The sequence below is a fragment of the Gymnogyps californianus genome, chromosome 2 (genome assembly GCF_018139145.2).
Source record: "Gymnogyps californianus isolate 813 chromosome 2, ASM1813914v2, whole genome shotgun sequence".
Lineage (NCBI taxonomy): Eukaryota > Metazoa > Chordata > Aves > Accipitriformes > Cathartidae > Gymnogyps > Gymnogyps californianus.
Window position 1 is genome coordinate 149373979 of NC_059472.1, and position 16401 is coordinate 149390379.

General features: G+C 38.6%; 1 protein-coding gene across 1 annotated transcript in view; it reads left to right on the plus strand.

Annotated features, from left to right (window-relative positions):
• MYO3A (myosin IIIA) overlaps nucleotides 1-16401 on the plus strand; it is a 124756-nt gene that overhangs the window by 41256 nt on the left and 67099 nt on the right. The window contains exons 6-9 of the mRNA XM_050892533.1: nucleotides 8118-8194; nucleotides 9500-9645; nucleotides 11327-11392; nucleotides 11807-11962. Of these exons, the coding sequence (XP_050748490.1) occupies nucleotides 8118-8194; nucleotides 9500-9645; nucleotides 11327-11392; nucleotides 11807-11962 (445 nt within the window). The remainder of the gene's footprint in view (nucleotides 1-8117; nucleotides 8195-9499; nucleotides 9646-11326; nucleotides 11393-11806; nucleotides 11963-16401) is intronic.

Genomic DNA, 16401 nt, shown 5'->3' on the forward strand with positions numbered 1-16401 from the left:
TTGTAAGACACTCTTTTGGGTAGTGTTTTTTTATATTAACTCTATTTTTACTTTAAAATGCATACATAATTTCATTTAGGCAATACTAAATGAAAGTATTAAGTTCATTTCATAATTCAATTGAATTCATAAAATAAATTTCTTGGGGTTTTTTTCCCTAGAAAGAGTGTGTACTAATTCTGCCAACACTCTGTTGTGACTCAGTAGTGGTGTGCTACTTCTTCCTTACAAATTATGGAACGTTAGTAATGCTTTACCGCTACAAGTGATCAGTAACAATTGATCAATGTAAGTTAGAATGCATAGGTGTTTTTGTTATGTTTTGTTGCATGATATTGATGCCTATTCTGATACAGAAATACAGGCCAAAATATTTAAAATTCTGTGACTATACTAAACAAGTTGCATTTTTGAAGTGTAGATGAGCCAGCAGCTGCTATAATGACAAAGCAAGAGCAGTAAAATCAGTTACACTGTACAGTATGTCCAAAATAATAGGGACAATCTCAAAGTAATTAATGAGTCCATGGTAAGACTCCATCTTAATAGTTCCATCTGCTTAATTGCCCGCCTCTCCTCGTTTTCTGATGCATGAGGGAGCTTTCTGCTCATCTTGTGGGGAAGGCATCTAAAATCTTGGGTCAGAGGTTGGGGAGGAAACCACAGCACTGAGCTTCATCCTTTCATCGTGACACCTCACCAACTCTCATGTTCCCTTGCTGTGACACAGTGCTATGGCCTCTCCCTACCACAAATAGGCTTGGTAGATGCAGTTTGTTGACTGATCACAGATCAGTCTGGCGAGCCTTGTGTGGCACGTGGCGTTGCAGAGGGACAGAAGGCTCACAGGACTGTGCTGCAAATGCATGCAGTACAGGTCGGGCTGCAATGGGAGTCTAGAGCCACCTTGTGCTCAGTGAATAGGTTGAGAAGTCAGTTGTGAGTGATCCAAGTTTGAGTGTTGGGGCATTCTGGGGAAGGACATTTTAATCTCTGTCCCTTTTAATATATATCATGGTTCCCAGCCTCACACGTCCTGCTGACATTGAAGAGGAGCTCAGCATGACCTTCAGTAGTTTTCCAAACTTTTGTAGTTTTCTTATTCTGGAGTAGTCAGAATATCCTATTGCGTCTCTTTCTTCTTGCCCTCCATTAGCTATAAATGCTGTCTGAATCATTCTGCAAAAATGAAACAATTAATTAAAATAATTTAATTTGAAAGTATTCAAAAATAAAATAATTTTCTTTCTGCCCTTAGCTTACTTTGAACAATGAATCATAGCAAGACTTGTATTTGCCTTAGTCATTCTAGCATGCATCCATAATAAAGCTGTCTGCTTCACTGATTCAGATCAAACCCAGACTATTATTGTGTTGTCATTTCTGCATACCATATAGCATGACATTCACATGTTGCTTCTAAAAAGTATTTACTAGGGGACTATGGCAGAAGCCAACAAAAGTAAAAGACTTTGAAGAAAGCTTTCTTCATGAGCAGCTTGTCAAACTGCTTTGAACCCAATCAAAGTAATTATTCCAAATTTTTCAAACCAGGGTTAGCAGGGATAAGATGGATTGCATTGACTTAGCTGTGGAGCATTTTCATTGTTGAATGTTTAATTCTTTGTTGAAGGCTTAGTCCTTAAAAACTTATTTCATGGGCCATGTGTGAATGAAAACCTTTGTGCTGTCCAGTAACAAAAAAAAAGAAATAATGTGGCCAAATGCTGTATCCAGGATAAGCTGTTCACTTGGTCTTTCAAATATTTTCTTCTACTAATTCACATAAAGATGTCACTGATGGCTTAAATATTAAAGAAGCTTGACACAGAAAGCTGGTGTCATATGCCAGAAACACATGAAGCAAGAAAATAGCCCTTTCTGGCCAGCAAAGAATTCCTCTTGGTTTTCTCATGGATCACAAAATAGTCATCTCTTGAGGTTATTAGAAACCTTCTGGTCTCACCTGTGTTTACTAAAACCCATTCATTTTTGCCTGAAAGTTGAACCCAATGACTCATTTGTACTGAAGTATTCCAGTCCTTAGGTATTTTAAATATTCTGTCACATCAGCGTGGATGTTGCCAGTAACATCTGGCATGTTACATATAAAGTAATAATCTTAATAGGGAAACCATGTCATATAACAAGGAGAAAAATCTCCAGGGCTTTCCCAGTCACACAGGGAAAAAAATCCTTTTGGGGTCTCAAAAGTGGTGGTCAGTTTGAAATCTAGTATTTAAGGAGGGCAGCATCTAAGAAGGAAGACTTTCCTCACCAGCATACTGCACCAGATTGTATGTAGCTGCACAAATCCCTGAGGCTCCAGAGAAGACTAGTTCTCCTATCTAAGTACATCTGGCCAATTGTGCATCAGGAAAACAAATGTTCCTGTGCATCCCTTTCAGGAAACCAGCTGAAGCCCCGAAGCATGAGATTTGATTAGAATCATTGGCCTTGTGCCGCACTGAACTGTCAGGATCATGTGGAGGGCAACCCATGGTCACCTGCTATACTGGAGGCCATGAAGAAAGGGTGCAATCAGAATTGTAGACTAAGGGAAGCTAGAGTATGCTGCCACACCATCCCGCCCAATCTCCTGTAATACGAAAGTTCTAGGATTTCTTAAGGAAAGAAGCTATATTGAAACCTTTTGTTTAAAAAAGATTATATATCTCACAGATGTAGTGAATGTTCTGCTTTTCTTTAGGTCGCTGTTTGCTATTTTATTATCAGTATGTACCTTGTAATGATTCTGTATCTGATTTAGGATTTTCATTTTGTTCCTTAGATGCCTAAAAATGCCTTTTCTTTGTCTTTAATCCTCGTGGCAAGTTTACTGTGAAAGCCACCAGACTTTGGTTCCTTTAGTTTCCATTTATATCACCCTGTATTTTATAGTACAGATTTAACTTTTTTATCCCCCTTTTACTCCATGCCTCTTGGTTTTGTAGTAAACACCATGGATTTTTCATCTCCAAGGCAGTTCATATACATGGTCGTCTTGGATACTAAGCTTTTGATCTTCCTGGAGTTGTAAAGGGCCATTTGGTTATCATTTGGATATTCCCTATTTCAGTTAAAGATTTGCGTCTGTGGTGCGTGTTTTCCCGAGTGTTTAGGAAACTCTAGTTTTCATCATTAAAACACCATGTGCATTAAAATAATAAGTAAAGACAGGGGATGTGGTGACAAAGGATGTGGAAAAGGCTGAGGCACTCAATGTCTTCTTTGCCACGGTCTTTACTTGTAAGACTGGCCTTCAGGAATCCCAGATCCCTGAGACCAGTGGGAACGTCTAGAGCAAGGAAAACTTAACCCTTGGTAGAGGAGGATCAGGTTAGGGAGCATTTAAACGAGTTGGACATACACAAGTCCATTGGACCTGATGGGATGCACCCAAGAGTGCTGAGGGAGCTGGCCGATGTCATTGCAAGGCCACTGTTGATAATCTTTGAAAGATCTTGGAGATTGGGGCAGGTTCCTGAGGACTGGAATAAAGCTATTGTCACTCCTGTCTTCAAGAAGGGCAAGAAGGAGGATTCAGAGAGCTACAGGATGGTCAGCCCCACTTTGATCCCTGGGAAGGTGATGGAGCAAATAATCCTGGAAATCATTTCTAAACGTATGAAGGACAAGAAGGTAATTGGGAGTAGGCAGCATGGATTTATGAAAAGGAAGTCATGCTTCATCATAATGTAACACCTTTCAACATAAAATGCTGCTGAAAATTCTAATTTTTTGGCTTCTCATTTCAACTTTGTTTCCTATTTCTTTATTTCCATCTTATTGGTCAGAACTCGATTTTAGTTCTAGATTTAATTTGAGCACTTATCACTGAGCAGAAGTTCTCAAGCATGCTTTTCTGTCTACAGCTCACCCAAGGAAACAATATCGCCTCTGTGCTCTTTTCACTTAAAAGTTTGCTGCTGAGGTTAGTTGATAGTCTATAAGGAATTCTGAGTATTGCCATTGTTTCAAAAAGGTTCTGAAACATCTCTTGTAAAGTCATCAAACCAACCGCTTGTGACCTTATGGCCTGTTAGTAACATTTTCTATTAAATATCTTTATGCTTTCTATCCATGCTAAGCAATTAAACCTGGAAGAAGCTCTCTGTTCTCCCTTTACAGTCTTAGTGGGGATGCCACCATACTTGCAGTACGGTTACATGTGGTTACACACCTGGTGCGTTGTGATGTTTGCCATTTGGACTATCAGAACTGCTTTGTTTTAATCTTGTTCTTTCCCTGTTGTCTTTTGTCAGTAGGGAGTATGAAGGAATTACGTGTATTATTTTTCAGCATTTTGTATGCATTTCAGCTGATCTGTCTGAAATTATCCTGTCTGGATATGTGTCATTAGACCAATACAACCTGAAAGAAGCAAACAAAGAAATGAGACAGTGTCAAAGATGACAGCAGTTACAGAGGAGCTGAGTTATGACCCCACCGTTGTTGCATGGGAAGTAGCTACTTCCCTGTCTGCATTCTGACAAGAATGGTGGCTGCTTCTCACACTGAAGCTTAGGGTGCTGAAGGCAAACCTCAAACCATTAGGACCTGTTGCCCCCAGATCTAGTAAAAAGGTGGAGCTGAGGGACTGCCTTCACACCATTGGACGGAGAGGCAAGGAAGGAGAGGCCACTTTTTGCAGCAAACAGCATGGAACAGGAATGCCAAAACATATCTGCCAGCGGGCTTAAGGGGAACGTAGTGTAAGATGCTGCTGCTGTTTTACATCTGTTTCTCTAGGAGATTAAAAAAATGTTGGGAAATAATTCAAAGCATTTCAGCCTGTTTAGATCTGCAAGTTTAACAGTGTGAGCAGTTTTTGGTCCAGAGACTAGCTTGAGGAGGGATCGAGTTGCAGGTTCTTAATCCAAAGAAGGTCACAAAGAGGATGCTTTGGTAGGGAAGTGGACACTGAAGGCACAAATGAAGAAGGGTTATGGAAGAGGTAGCCAGAGGCAGTGTGGTAGCTAGAGTGTAAGCCCTTTGGGGTAGGGTCTGTGGTTTTATATATGAATGCAGTGGCTAGTGTGTTGGGAATGCAGCCTCCCTGCTGCGTGCCGAATGTGAATTTAGTAGAATTTGCTAGGACTCACCATTCCCCCATTAGCATCAGCCAGTAAAATGTGCATACTTCTGTCACAGGACATAATCATAAAACAGTGTTGTACAGCCTCCCAATTTAGATCAGAACAGTGTCTGCTCAGGTTGGGCACTACTATGAGACAAATCTTTCCTAATAATAGGGAGCTCATTTCTGCACTGTTTTTCTTTTATTGAGTGCTAAGGTCATAAGTAGGTGGCTTTACTTTCAATGTTATTCTAGTATGGCAGTTTTTGCAATGAAAAGCTTGCATAATACTCATGCTGTAAGTCTGCTAATTTCCAGTTTTTATTAGTAAACTAATGCCTGAAAAAAGAAAAAAAAAAGGAAAAAAAAAAAGCCTTTTTCCAGCTATATGCACAATATTTTCTTTTGGGTATGGTGTGCATTGGTACTATTAATGCACTTATTTATTAAGCTCTTCGCTTTCATAAGATTTACAATTTGTGTGTAATAAAACACCATTTTATGACATTTTTAGATTTTCTTAGGAGAATATTTGACTCATTTTGCAACAAAGCAGTAGTAAAGGGGAAGGGGGAGGAGCAAGATGTTTTTGTTAGAAAATATACAAGTTAAAAAAAGCTGGCCAGCTATATGCTTGACTGGTTACTGAAGTGCTGGAAGAAATGTTACTAAGTGTGGAATTGCATCCTCTTTCCTCTATACACAGAAAAAGCCCAAGGAAATATCATTTGTCATAAGACCTACACTCCATAATCTGAAATGCCACTTTACTGCTAAGAGCAAAAGGATAAAAAACCAAACAAACAAAAAGCACACAAAATAACCAAGAGCCTAAAGAAAGTAGTGGTGAACAATTCAAATTAAATCAGCTTTTTACTGAAGTAAAAAAAGGGGGAGGAGGAAAAAATCCTTCAGTTTATTTAATAATTACAGTTCAAAGAAAAAAACCAACAGTGCATAGACAGAGAAGATTGTGCACATTAACGTTCCTTCTTTATTTTGTTCCTTATCTCTACAGAAAGTTATGATTATTTATAAAATCTGACACTGGAATCAAAAATTTAGTTAGTGCCTTTCTTTGCCTGCAGATCTGAATCCCATTTCCTTGTCCGAGACTGCAAAAAAGAGCTTAGCACAGGGGACTCCCACAACACGTAGAAAGGGAAAGGGGAGAGTAGCCTCCTCTCCCTCCAAAAACATGGATCACGTAACGATGTCTGTTGGCATCACTGCAACAGTGACAGACCTGTGGTGATGTGTGCTTACTCCTTGCTTTCCGAATGACGTGTTTTGCTGAGGGCTCCGAACAGCCACAGACTTTGTGAGCCGGAAGCTGGACCTCAGACAACTCCTTGAGGCAGCAAAAACAAAGCCCCTGCTTAGCTGAGCCGAAGCAGGATTGATGGACTTTGTGCTAAGACTCACATTGTCCTGCTTTCCATGGTGCAAACACTGTGTATTGGATTTTCTGCAGGCACGAAGAGAGAAAGAGATTCAACCTCCCCCCTAGACTAGAGGGAGGCAGCCACAAAAGCAATGGTTGTGTTTGTCTCAAAGGAACAGGTGGGATCTTTCTCGCTGCCTTATTTTCAGCAGTTATATACATTTCTGTGACAGACAAATGTAGGTATTTTGTGAATCAGAGCTGAACACATAGCTTTAGAGTGAAAAAACAGATCAAGCCCTCTATGGTTCCTTGACCATCACTGAAAAAACCCAAAACAATCAAATTCTATCCAGACAGAGGTTTAGTTAGTATTATTTCCACTGGGCAGTTAATGTGAATTGCTCCTGTTTTCAAGAAGGTAAGGTCAAGCGTGTTCAAACCCGACAGTACAGAGTTGGAACTGGCCAGTGGTGCTCACTGAAGCTTCATGTATTTCAGAATAATGAAATGGCACTCACAGGGTGAAACTGAGTCTTTTTACTTTTTTAAAGAGAAAGCAGATGTATGTATGAAGGCAAAATAAGTGAGCCTCAGTGTCAGTCAGACTGAGGTTGGAACAAGAGTAGAACACATCACCTTTCTTGCTGTCCATGATACCGGCACTTCAGAATATGCCTCTGGTGGACCTCACAGCTGGCTATTACTCAAATCCATAATAGTTCAGGACTTGCTAGTGGAGGGGCTGTTTTTCTCCACGTGTGGACCTCACAGTTGATTGTGACTCATAAATCCGTAATAGTTCAGGACATGCTAGCTGAGGGGCTGTTTTTCTCCATGTCTTGTACTCTCCCCTTTGCACACACTAGAGGTATTTCCAACCAATACAGCCTTGTTTTGTAAGGAAGGAAATTGGTGGCAGGCTGGTCAGAAGTGTGCTGCAGTCCACTCAAATTCCTAATATTTCAGTGTCTTTTAATTTAAAACCATAAGGAACCTTTAGACTTCAGAGTTCACTTTCCAGCTCTTGGCCTGAAATAGTTAATTCCTTAAACTACAGCTCATGTTACAAAGCTGATTTGCAGGCATTTGATGCTGCTTTGAGAATGTGCTTTGAGCATGGAGAGACTTCTGGTTTTGCAAGAATTTTTGAGGTTTCACTGTTGTTTCTTTTTTATGGCAGAGCAGCTAAGAGATGAGGATAAGTATCTTTTATAGTGTTCAACCTGAAATATATAAATAATGGAACAGAGGTCTAGTGTCAGTACTGAGCATTAAAAGAAAAAAAGAATCCGTGGAAGGTACAGTACTTTCCCCCCCCAAAGTGTTTTACCGCTCTCCTAAAACAGGATATAGAAAAACTGTAATTAGCCATTCAAAATATATGGAGTCAGGTTACTAATGAAACGCTCATTTGGGACTAAATCCCAGTCGTGCTGAAGTCACTGGAAACAAAGGATGCGGAGAACCTCAGCTGAAGTGCTGACACCTTTGAGGACTGGGCCTCTCTTTCCAGAGAACTGGAAAGATGTATTTGAGATTCACCTGCAGAGGAAGTCGTAGCATGACAAGACAAGGATGTCACTGTTCAGAAGGGCTGACTTGGATGGAAATAGCAGTTGCTCTGATTATAGCTTCCCTTCATTCTTCCAGGTGTGTCTGCGCAGCTGACCAGCACTCGTCTCCGTCGGAACACCTCCGTGGGCACCCCATTCTGGATGGCTCCAGAGGTTAGATTCATGTTTCAAAATATTTTGACACTGGTATTCGAGCTGCTGCATTCTGCGTTTCTGCTCTTTCTTTGTCTTTCTTCCTGACCACTGGTCCTTTCACCAAATGAAATAGCAATGTCCTTTAAAAAAGTGTTTTAAACCTTTTTTTCTTACATGTTTGCAAGGATTAAGTTAAAACGGGGTTTATTTTTGAAATTACAAGGTTAGAGCTAGAGAGCAAGACGTTGAATTGCTTACTAAAATGTTAAAGAGGAGAGAGTACTACCATTGATCCTTTCCAGCCTTCCAAGCTCTGAAACTATAGGTATCTCATCTCCCCATGGATGGAAGGAGCCCAGGGTGGTACTGTGATACGTTATAGCTTTTATTTTTTTATTTCTACACCTGGAAAGTTTTTAATACTATATATCCATAGCTGACAGGAAGAAGTGGAAGAGGTTATTATGAATGAATAAGATGTACTATGTATCTTTGGAGATTTTTCTGGCCTGAAATTGAAGCATATAAAGATACATTTTAAGCTGAGGCAGGAAAAATATGTCATTATAAATAAGCCTATGTACTTACACTATTGTGTGCACACAAACACGTGTATATACATCTATTTATAGCACATGAAACTACTCTGTTTATACACATGTATTTTTATAAACATACTCCGTTTATACACATTGGTCTAGCCATGTAGCTAACGGCATACACGTTGGTTTAGACCTGTAGCTAATGGGATGAAAAATTCTAGATTCGTCCAGCATTGTGGATGAGCTGAAATGTATTTGAAATTAAATATATTTGCTGTAATCCAGTGGCAAACACATTGTCGAGAAATTAGCTTGATCTTGAAATTGGCTGGTTTGGCTGAATAAGGACCCAGTAGGAGATAGTGAATTCAACTTCTGCTTTCCTGCTTGTTTCACTTCATAGAGAGAGCAGTATAGCTCCATTAGTTATTTTGCAGGAATAATCCATAGAAAAGAGATTTAGGGTTGCTGAGTTTCCTTCTGCTTCCCTCAGCCATGGGATGCAGTTTACCACCTTCAGCTGAAAAAGCCAAGGATTTGCACCCTTTTGTCAGATCAGGGAACATCTGACCAGAGAACCTGGTGTTTATGGACACCTGCTTTCTCTAGTTTAAGCATTGCTTTTCTTCAGCAACAGGATGCTTTAGCTTGCTAGACGTGTGCAAGTCTGTTTATTTCACCGAGTATCTCCATCCTGTAAGAGATTCCCCCAACTGTGGGTGTACTCTTAAATTCGGACATTTGACCATCCAATGACCATCCCAGTCTTTTACTCCAACAGGTGATTGCCTGTGAGCAGCAGCTAGATAGCTCCTATGATGCCAGATGTGATGCATGGTCACTGGGTATTACTGCAATAGAGTTGGGAGATGGAGATCCACCCCTTGCTGATTTGCACCCTATGAGGGCACTCTTCAAAATACCAAGGTAATATCTTGATATGTTTATTTCTTGCCGAGTTAGACTGAACTTTTTCCTTAACTGTTACTTTCTTCAAACTTAGACTGTATAAGTTTGTGGAGTTTCTTCATAGTATTTATTCTAGGAGGAGGTTAGAAATATTTTGTCCAGCTGTATCGTCTGCAGGCTCTGCTTCAACCATGTGCACACATTGAGAAGTTCAGAGCTGACTGTGGCTACGTTTGAGAAAAAGCCATGAGGCCTTCTCATGAGTGAACTGCTGCCCAATATACATGAGCGCAGGACTTAGCTAAGTCCCATGTATGCTGTTACAAAGAATGACTTATGATAGAAATACAGAGTCTGAGTATGCCACTGTGGTGAACAGGCCCTATACCTGTCCTTTAGAGTTATCTCATGTCCTTTGAAGCAAACTATTGTTCCACCACTCACATACACTTCGGCTGCCACTTTTCATTAGCTTGCGCTGCTCCTGGCAGCTCCAGTGTTACTGTCCTCGGGTAGTGCAAATAGCAACTTCTTTTGTGTTTTCTTTGAAGCTGGAGATAAAAGTACCCAAAGTGCCACTTACATCGTTTCAAAGAACATCAATCTCAAAGTCTGTAGGGAATGATCATACGGCAGTTTGTGGATTTCACTCTAACAGTTGGAGCAGTACCACAACAGTTGAGACTACATAGTATACATGAGTGCTTCAAGTCCTTTTCAGCCAAGTCACCCAAATTAGTTTAAATTACCTTCGGGTTTAAGAAATCTTGGCTGACTTGGCACTGAAGCAGAGCATGAATGCTCTTCTTACCTTTACTTGCTATGGGAAAAGCAGTTACCAACTGCTGTGGTCAGTCATTTCAGGTAGGCCTTCAAAAAAATATCTGACTTATACCCTTACAAATACTGGGCACCTTTCTGCCCTGGAGCAAATATAAGATCAATTCGCTTTCATTCCATTAAGTAAAACCTGAAAGTGATAGAGTAAACATTGAGCAGCACTTAAAGAAAAGCAGTTATGACGACTGATTGAAAATAGACAGAAAAGTCACCTCGTCTATAGGTCATTCCTTTTGTCTTCATGACTATAGTCAGTGAAAGTGGCACCTCTGTTTGAATGGAAGACGACTGTTAAAACAATTTGAACCAAATTAACACCTAGAATAAACAGGTCTAACAACAGAAAAGAAAGTAGTAGTATTTATTTACAATAGATCTGTATTTAGTCCTTCACTTAAATTCTGATTATCTTCTGATGAATGAGAAATAGTTAATAAAGAGCTAATTACTTCTGACACTTTGTTGAGCAAGTTGATTAGTTTAGTCCTTCTGGGAAAACTTAAAATAGAATTTCTTTTAAAAAAATCTCTTAAGAAAGTATATTGTTTCAGGCTTGAAAAGAGAAACTTGCCATTACAAGTCAATAGTGATTAATGGATTGTTAGTTTCATTTCCATTTATTGATTTGATTGAAAAAATTATAGTGATTCTTAGCTACGCTTGGTAGATCATCTCATTGTTAGTTATGTACAGTAGGAGAACCAGTGAGGCATTGTATCAACTACCCATGCTCCTTTTACCAGTGGAAATCAATATCTTTTTTCAGTGTCCTTCTAAAACTCATTACTCAGCCTGCCTTCACACATTGTTTTTGTCAAGTGAGTAGCTTATTAACTTATCATCATGCTGACCTTTGCAGGAATCCTCCTCCAACGCTACAGCAGCCTGAACTGTGGTCACCTGAATTCAATGACTTCATTAACAAGTGAGTAACAACTGAGACCACTGTGGCTGAATATGGAACATGTGTAAATGTCATGTGTAAAATATCTTTGTATTCTCTATGGAAATCTGTTGCTACTAATACTTTTCCTTAAAAATCTAGTTTGTAAATCGAGTTTGACTTCCAAGTGAGGCTCCAGATTTAAAACATGAAATAACAACATTTTAAAACACTTGACGTTTCTGTTTTTCTTAATTTAAAGAATATTTAGTTTTAAAATGCAGTAATTTAACTTCTTGGACTCATCAATTCTGTGAAATCTGAACAATTTTCAGTACAGAGCTGTTGTGATTAAGATGGATGTCTTTATTATGGAGGCATGAATGAACGACAGACAAGCATTTCAAAACTTAACAGCGATCCCTCAATGATCATATTCTTTTTCTGCCAGCACAGGTGCTTGACTAAAGATTATGAGAAGCGTCCGACAGTATCTAGTCTTTTGCAGCATGATTTTATTAAGCAAATTGAAGGAAAAGAAAACGTGCTACAAAGGCAACTCATGGAATTTATCGATGTTCACCAACAAATGGGAGTCACTGAAAAGGCAAGGTAAAAGTAGCTAAAAAGTAGACCAGTGGGGACAATTTTGATACTTTCACTGTTTCAGAATGGCTAGCGCTCAGAGGAAGATTCACCTTTCATAACTTTAGCTGGCCAAAAAGTAGAGAGCTTGATCTTTGGGGTCCCCTGTAGAGCCAATGGAAAGAGAGGGGCATCATGATTCACATGTGGGATGAAACAATCTTTAGAAGTGCCTCCCCTTTCGCCTGTGACTCAAGATGCAGATTAGGATCCCTGCTTTCAGAAAGCTAAAGTTAGGTGAAATTAATGTTTGGCATTTTCTTACATTTGCATGGTCAGCTAATGTCTAGTTTAAGCGAGTATGCTAAAAATAACTAGTCAGGTTCCTGCTAGAATTGGATGCTACCAATAGTGGTACCAGACCTTGTTTTGCAAACTTCAAATCTTACGTCTTACTGAATAGATACTTTCTTTCTTCCACTAATATTTAGTAATATCAGTTCTGAATAAATCACTTAGCACCTGATGGCTTTTATTTAAAACAGCTGAAAGTGGCTTGGCTCAATTTTACAATTTTAAAAAAACCACCCAGTACACTGAAGTAACATATCAGATGTGAAATGTAGTAGATTAGTATTGATGTACTACTGATGTGATTGCTCCTGTGCTTCAAGGTAAAGGATGACAATTCTTCTTTTTTTTTTAAATGGAACATAAAATGTAGAAGACATTTTGGCATTATCATCTATATGGAAAAAGCTTACTAAAATCTGCCACATTTCCTTTCACATGTATTTATAGTAACAATATATACAGCAGTCTTCAGTTCTAATTTTGGAGAATTTTCTATTTATCCTTTGAAGATAATAATAAAAAATATATTTCTGTATAATTTATGATTTTCAAGTTTTCTTGGCCTTTCAGTGGATGTGGGATGAGTAGTAGTTTCTCTTTACTGGCATTTCAGTAAAAAACTATGCAGGTGGCTTAAATTTAAGCCTCAGACTGGATTTGTATGTTCTATATGGTGCAGATTTGACATTTGCTTAATCCAGAAAGATTCTGGAATTGAAATAAGCTTATCAGATGTCAGTGCTGAAGCAACATACTTCAGACTTTAAAAAGTATTTATTTATAAAACACAGGGAAACGATATGTAGTAAAATAAGTCCAAAACACTAAATTATATGAACTGAAATCCTGATAATATTTGTGACACTGGTCCTTTCAAAGCCTAAATAATTTTTTAAAATCAAGGTTCTAAGTCAATTAAGTATTGTAAGCTTTTTTACCCATTTTATAGAACTCATATGTTTGTTTTCTATCAAGTCCTAGTCTGTTTTTCAAAATCCTTTCATTTTTTCATGTAAATGCTGCATAAAGCAAATTACATGAACTTACTTTTCCTATACAACACAAACATAAAGAAAGTGGCCCAATTTGCATGTGCATAGAGCAGTCAAATGGCACAGGAACAGGACTATCTATTGGTACTTTCTCCATCTTGTTTAGACTGTGTTTTATTAATCAATCACTGTTTACATGAACCAGAGTTTAAGGGAATGTATTACTATGTGATGAAGTTACCTGTGCTTTTACAGTTGATCAAGTGTAATTTCTACACAAATTTTCCCAAAGGAAGACAGAATTTTCTCTCTGAAAATAATAATAATTTATTATCTGAAACTGTGCAAAAAAATTTACTTATTTAACTAAGGGTGTAATTTAAATGACATGGTTAAGCTAACAGCTTGGTCCATATTTCAGTTTAGCAGTTTAAAATACTAACAGGTAGGCTGATACTAGTTTAAATCTCATTTGCATTGATTTAACCAAATCTTTTCATACCTGAGATCAGTGAAGGTAGTATGAGAGACTGCAAGTAAAAATCACATTTTACAGTCACTGTACCTATAATAACTTCAGCTTTAACATGTTTATTGAGTACATTTGCTGGAAGATTGTCTTTCATAGCAGTGCATGCATAAAAAGATTAGTCTTCTCCTAGAAGCAGTAAGAATACCCATCTTAATATCTATTGCTATCTCTGTACAAGCAAGAAAAGCAGACATTATTTTCCAGTAGCTGAAACTGTAGTATGTACATCATTTCACTTTAGACGAAATTAGAATTCCAGGCCTGTAAAGGACGTTACTACAGAATAGCATTTGTTTTTTCTGCTGTAGAATGATAAAAAGATTATACAAAGTTCTTTGAATTCAGTAGTCATACTTTTTTAAAAGTCTTTAAGTACTAATCATATGTATCTTCTGACCTTCAATCTGCACAGAGCAAATGGTGTCAAAAGCAGTGTCTGTACAGAATTACCACGTAAATCTGATTCAGAGTCAAAACACAGGCTGTGTAGTGACAAGTCACCTGGAAGCGTCTCATCTTAAAATCTCCTGGCTTTCTTTTCTTGATTATCCTGTTCTGGGACTGTTTTTACACTGGCGTGTTAGGGCCCTACTGTGGAATTCCTGAACTTTCACCAGTTGCTGGCAACTTTCCTTGTAAAGCTCCCTCCTAATCTCTAGCTCATGCTCTCTCGGTCCATAATTTGAAGGCATAGCTGTCCTGCTTCTTAGCACGAGTAGGCAGGTAGATTAAGGGATTAAAGAACTCTTCCTTCCACCAAGGGAAGAAATCCTCCTACCTGTGTCGTGTTGTATAAATGGGCATGGCATTTAAACTTAAGAAATTTGGTAACATTGACAAAGCTGAAAGTAAGGTATTTTCTCAGTATGTGTTTCCTCTCCTCTTCAAATTCAACTTTATTAATAAAAGTTTTGTATTTGAAAAGAAAAAAGAAAAATGCCTGGAAGTTAATAGCTGAGGTCCAGCCACTGGGTCTTCCTGTGTGCACTATTCCTGTTTTCACTCAAAATCAAATCACCCTCTTTGCCCAGCGTGCTGAGGTGTAATTTGGTTCTGACTGCCTTCTGCAGTGGTAGTCTGTTGATGTACTTGTGATCTTATCTTGTTGTTTGCTGAATGTGCAGTTGATACAGTTCAAAAAGAAGAGATTGTGTTAGGTTATGTCACATTCTCAGAGGTTTTTGCAGAAGGCCAGATCCTCATATCCAATCTTTGTGCACGATGTCTGCTCAGGAAGGGTGTGTGATCTCTAGGCACAGGGTGTAGCCACCCTACAGTTGCTCCCATTAGCACCATTGTTCCTGAGGTATTTTCTAACATTGCCGAGTCACTGAGTCATTAGGGCATTGCAGTGGGCCCTCTGAATCTTCCCATTACTGTTATTTTAGTGAAGAGGAACCTAGTTTTAGGTTCTGCATTGTACTGCATCCTTTCTAAACACCTAGGAAGAGGAACAGAGCCCACCCACCTCCTGAGTAACCAGAGAAATCTCAGCTTACACTGATAAAACTTTAAACGGCTATATGCCATAGACCTGCTCCAGACTTAATGAAGGTGATGGAAGATTGTACCGGTTTTTCAGTAGCCTCTGAACAGTCTTATAGCACTAGCATAACTTGTGCTACTCGAGGCTCAAAAAAGCATGAATACTAGCGATGAGCTTCATTACAAATTCCACTTTTTTACTTTGAGCAAATGCAATACAATTTTCTCTAAAGTCATCACTTCTTTATGCTAAAAATATGTTTGCAACTTAACCTTTCCTAGGCTGAAATTACAATGGGAAGAGCATGAGAAAATATCCCTTGATACATTAACATTTTCCCATAGCATCTTGACTGAAACATCTCTAAAATCTGCTGTTTGGAATGATGAAGTAAGCTACAGGAGATAAATTCATGTTAGGGAGGAGGTGAAGCAGGCAAAGTTGCGTACTAAGTGCAATTAATTTTTGGTTTTTTGTTCAGCATTTGGGTTCTCACTGAACTGTGAATTCCTGGTGAGGAGAGTCACTTTCAGGACAAGGGCCTTGGGCTTCTGCAAGGGTTGCCTTTATCATGGCTATGGCAAGAAAAGCCTATTTCATTGTGCAACTTCATAAGGTGGTATTTGCCTCTTTTCAGAGGTGTTCATGACTCATAATCATCTTGATACTTCTTTTCCCTCAGTGTTTTCCAATTGATGAACTTTCAACTAATAGAAAAAATTCTGTTACATCGTAGTAGTATGATCTTGAGTTTTTATACAAATAAACTTCATCCCATATCTGTTACTCCAGTCCTCAGGACCACCTAGCTCTTTAAATACGGTATTCCAATTCTTTTCCCTGTTGACAGTGACACAAAAAGCATGATAATGGGATTTATTGCACAATCTTTAATGAAAATAAGACAAATTCTCTAATGAAGTAACAATAACCTCATTTGAGCCTAATCATTCACCTTTGGACACTGCTTAAGTTTCCCCTCATTTTTAGTGAATCCTTCAATCACATACTTACATTCTTGTGAGTCACATTATAGCTGTTAAAATTTATAATTAGTGATGAAAATAGTTATTAGAAATGAGTGCTGCAGCATATACCCCAA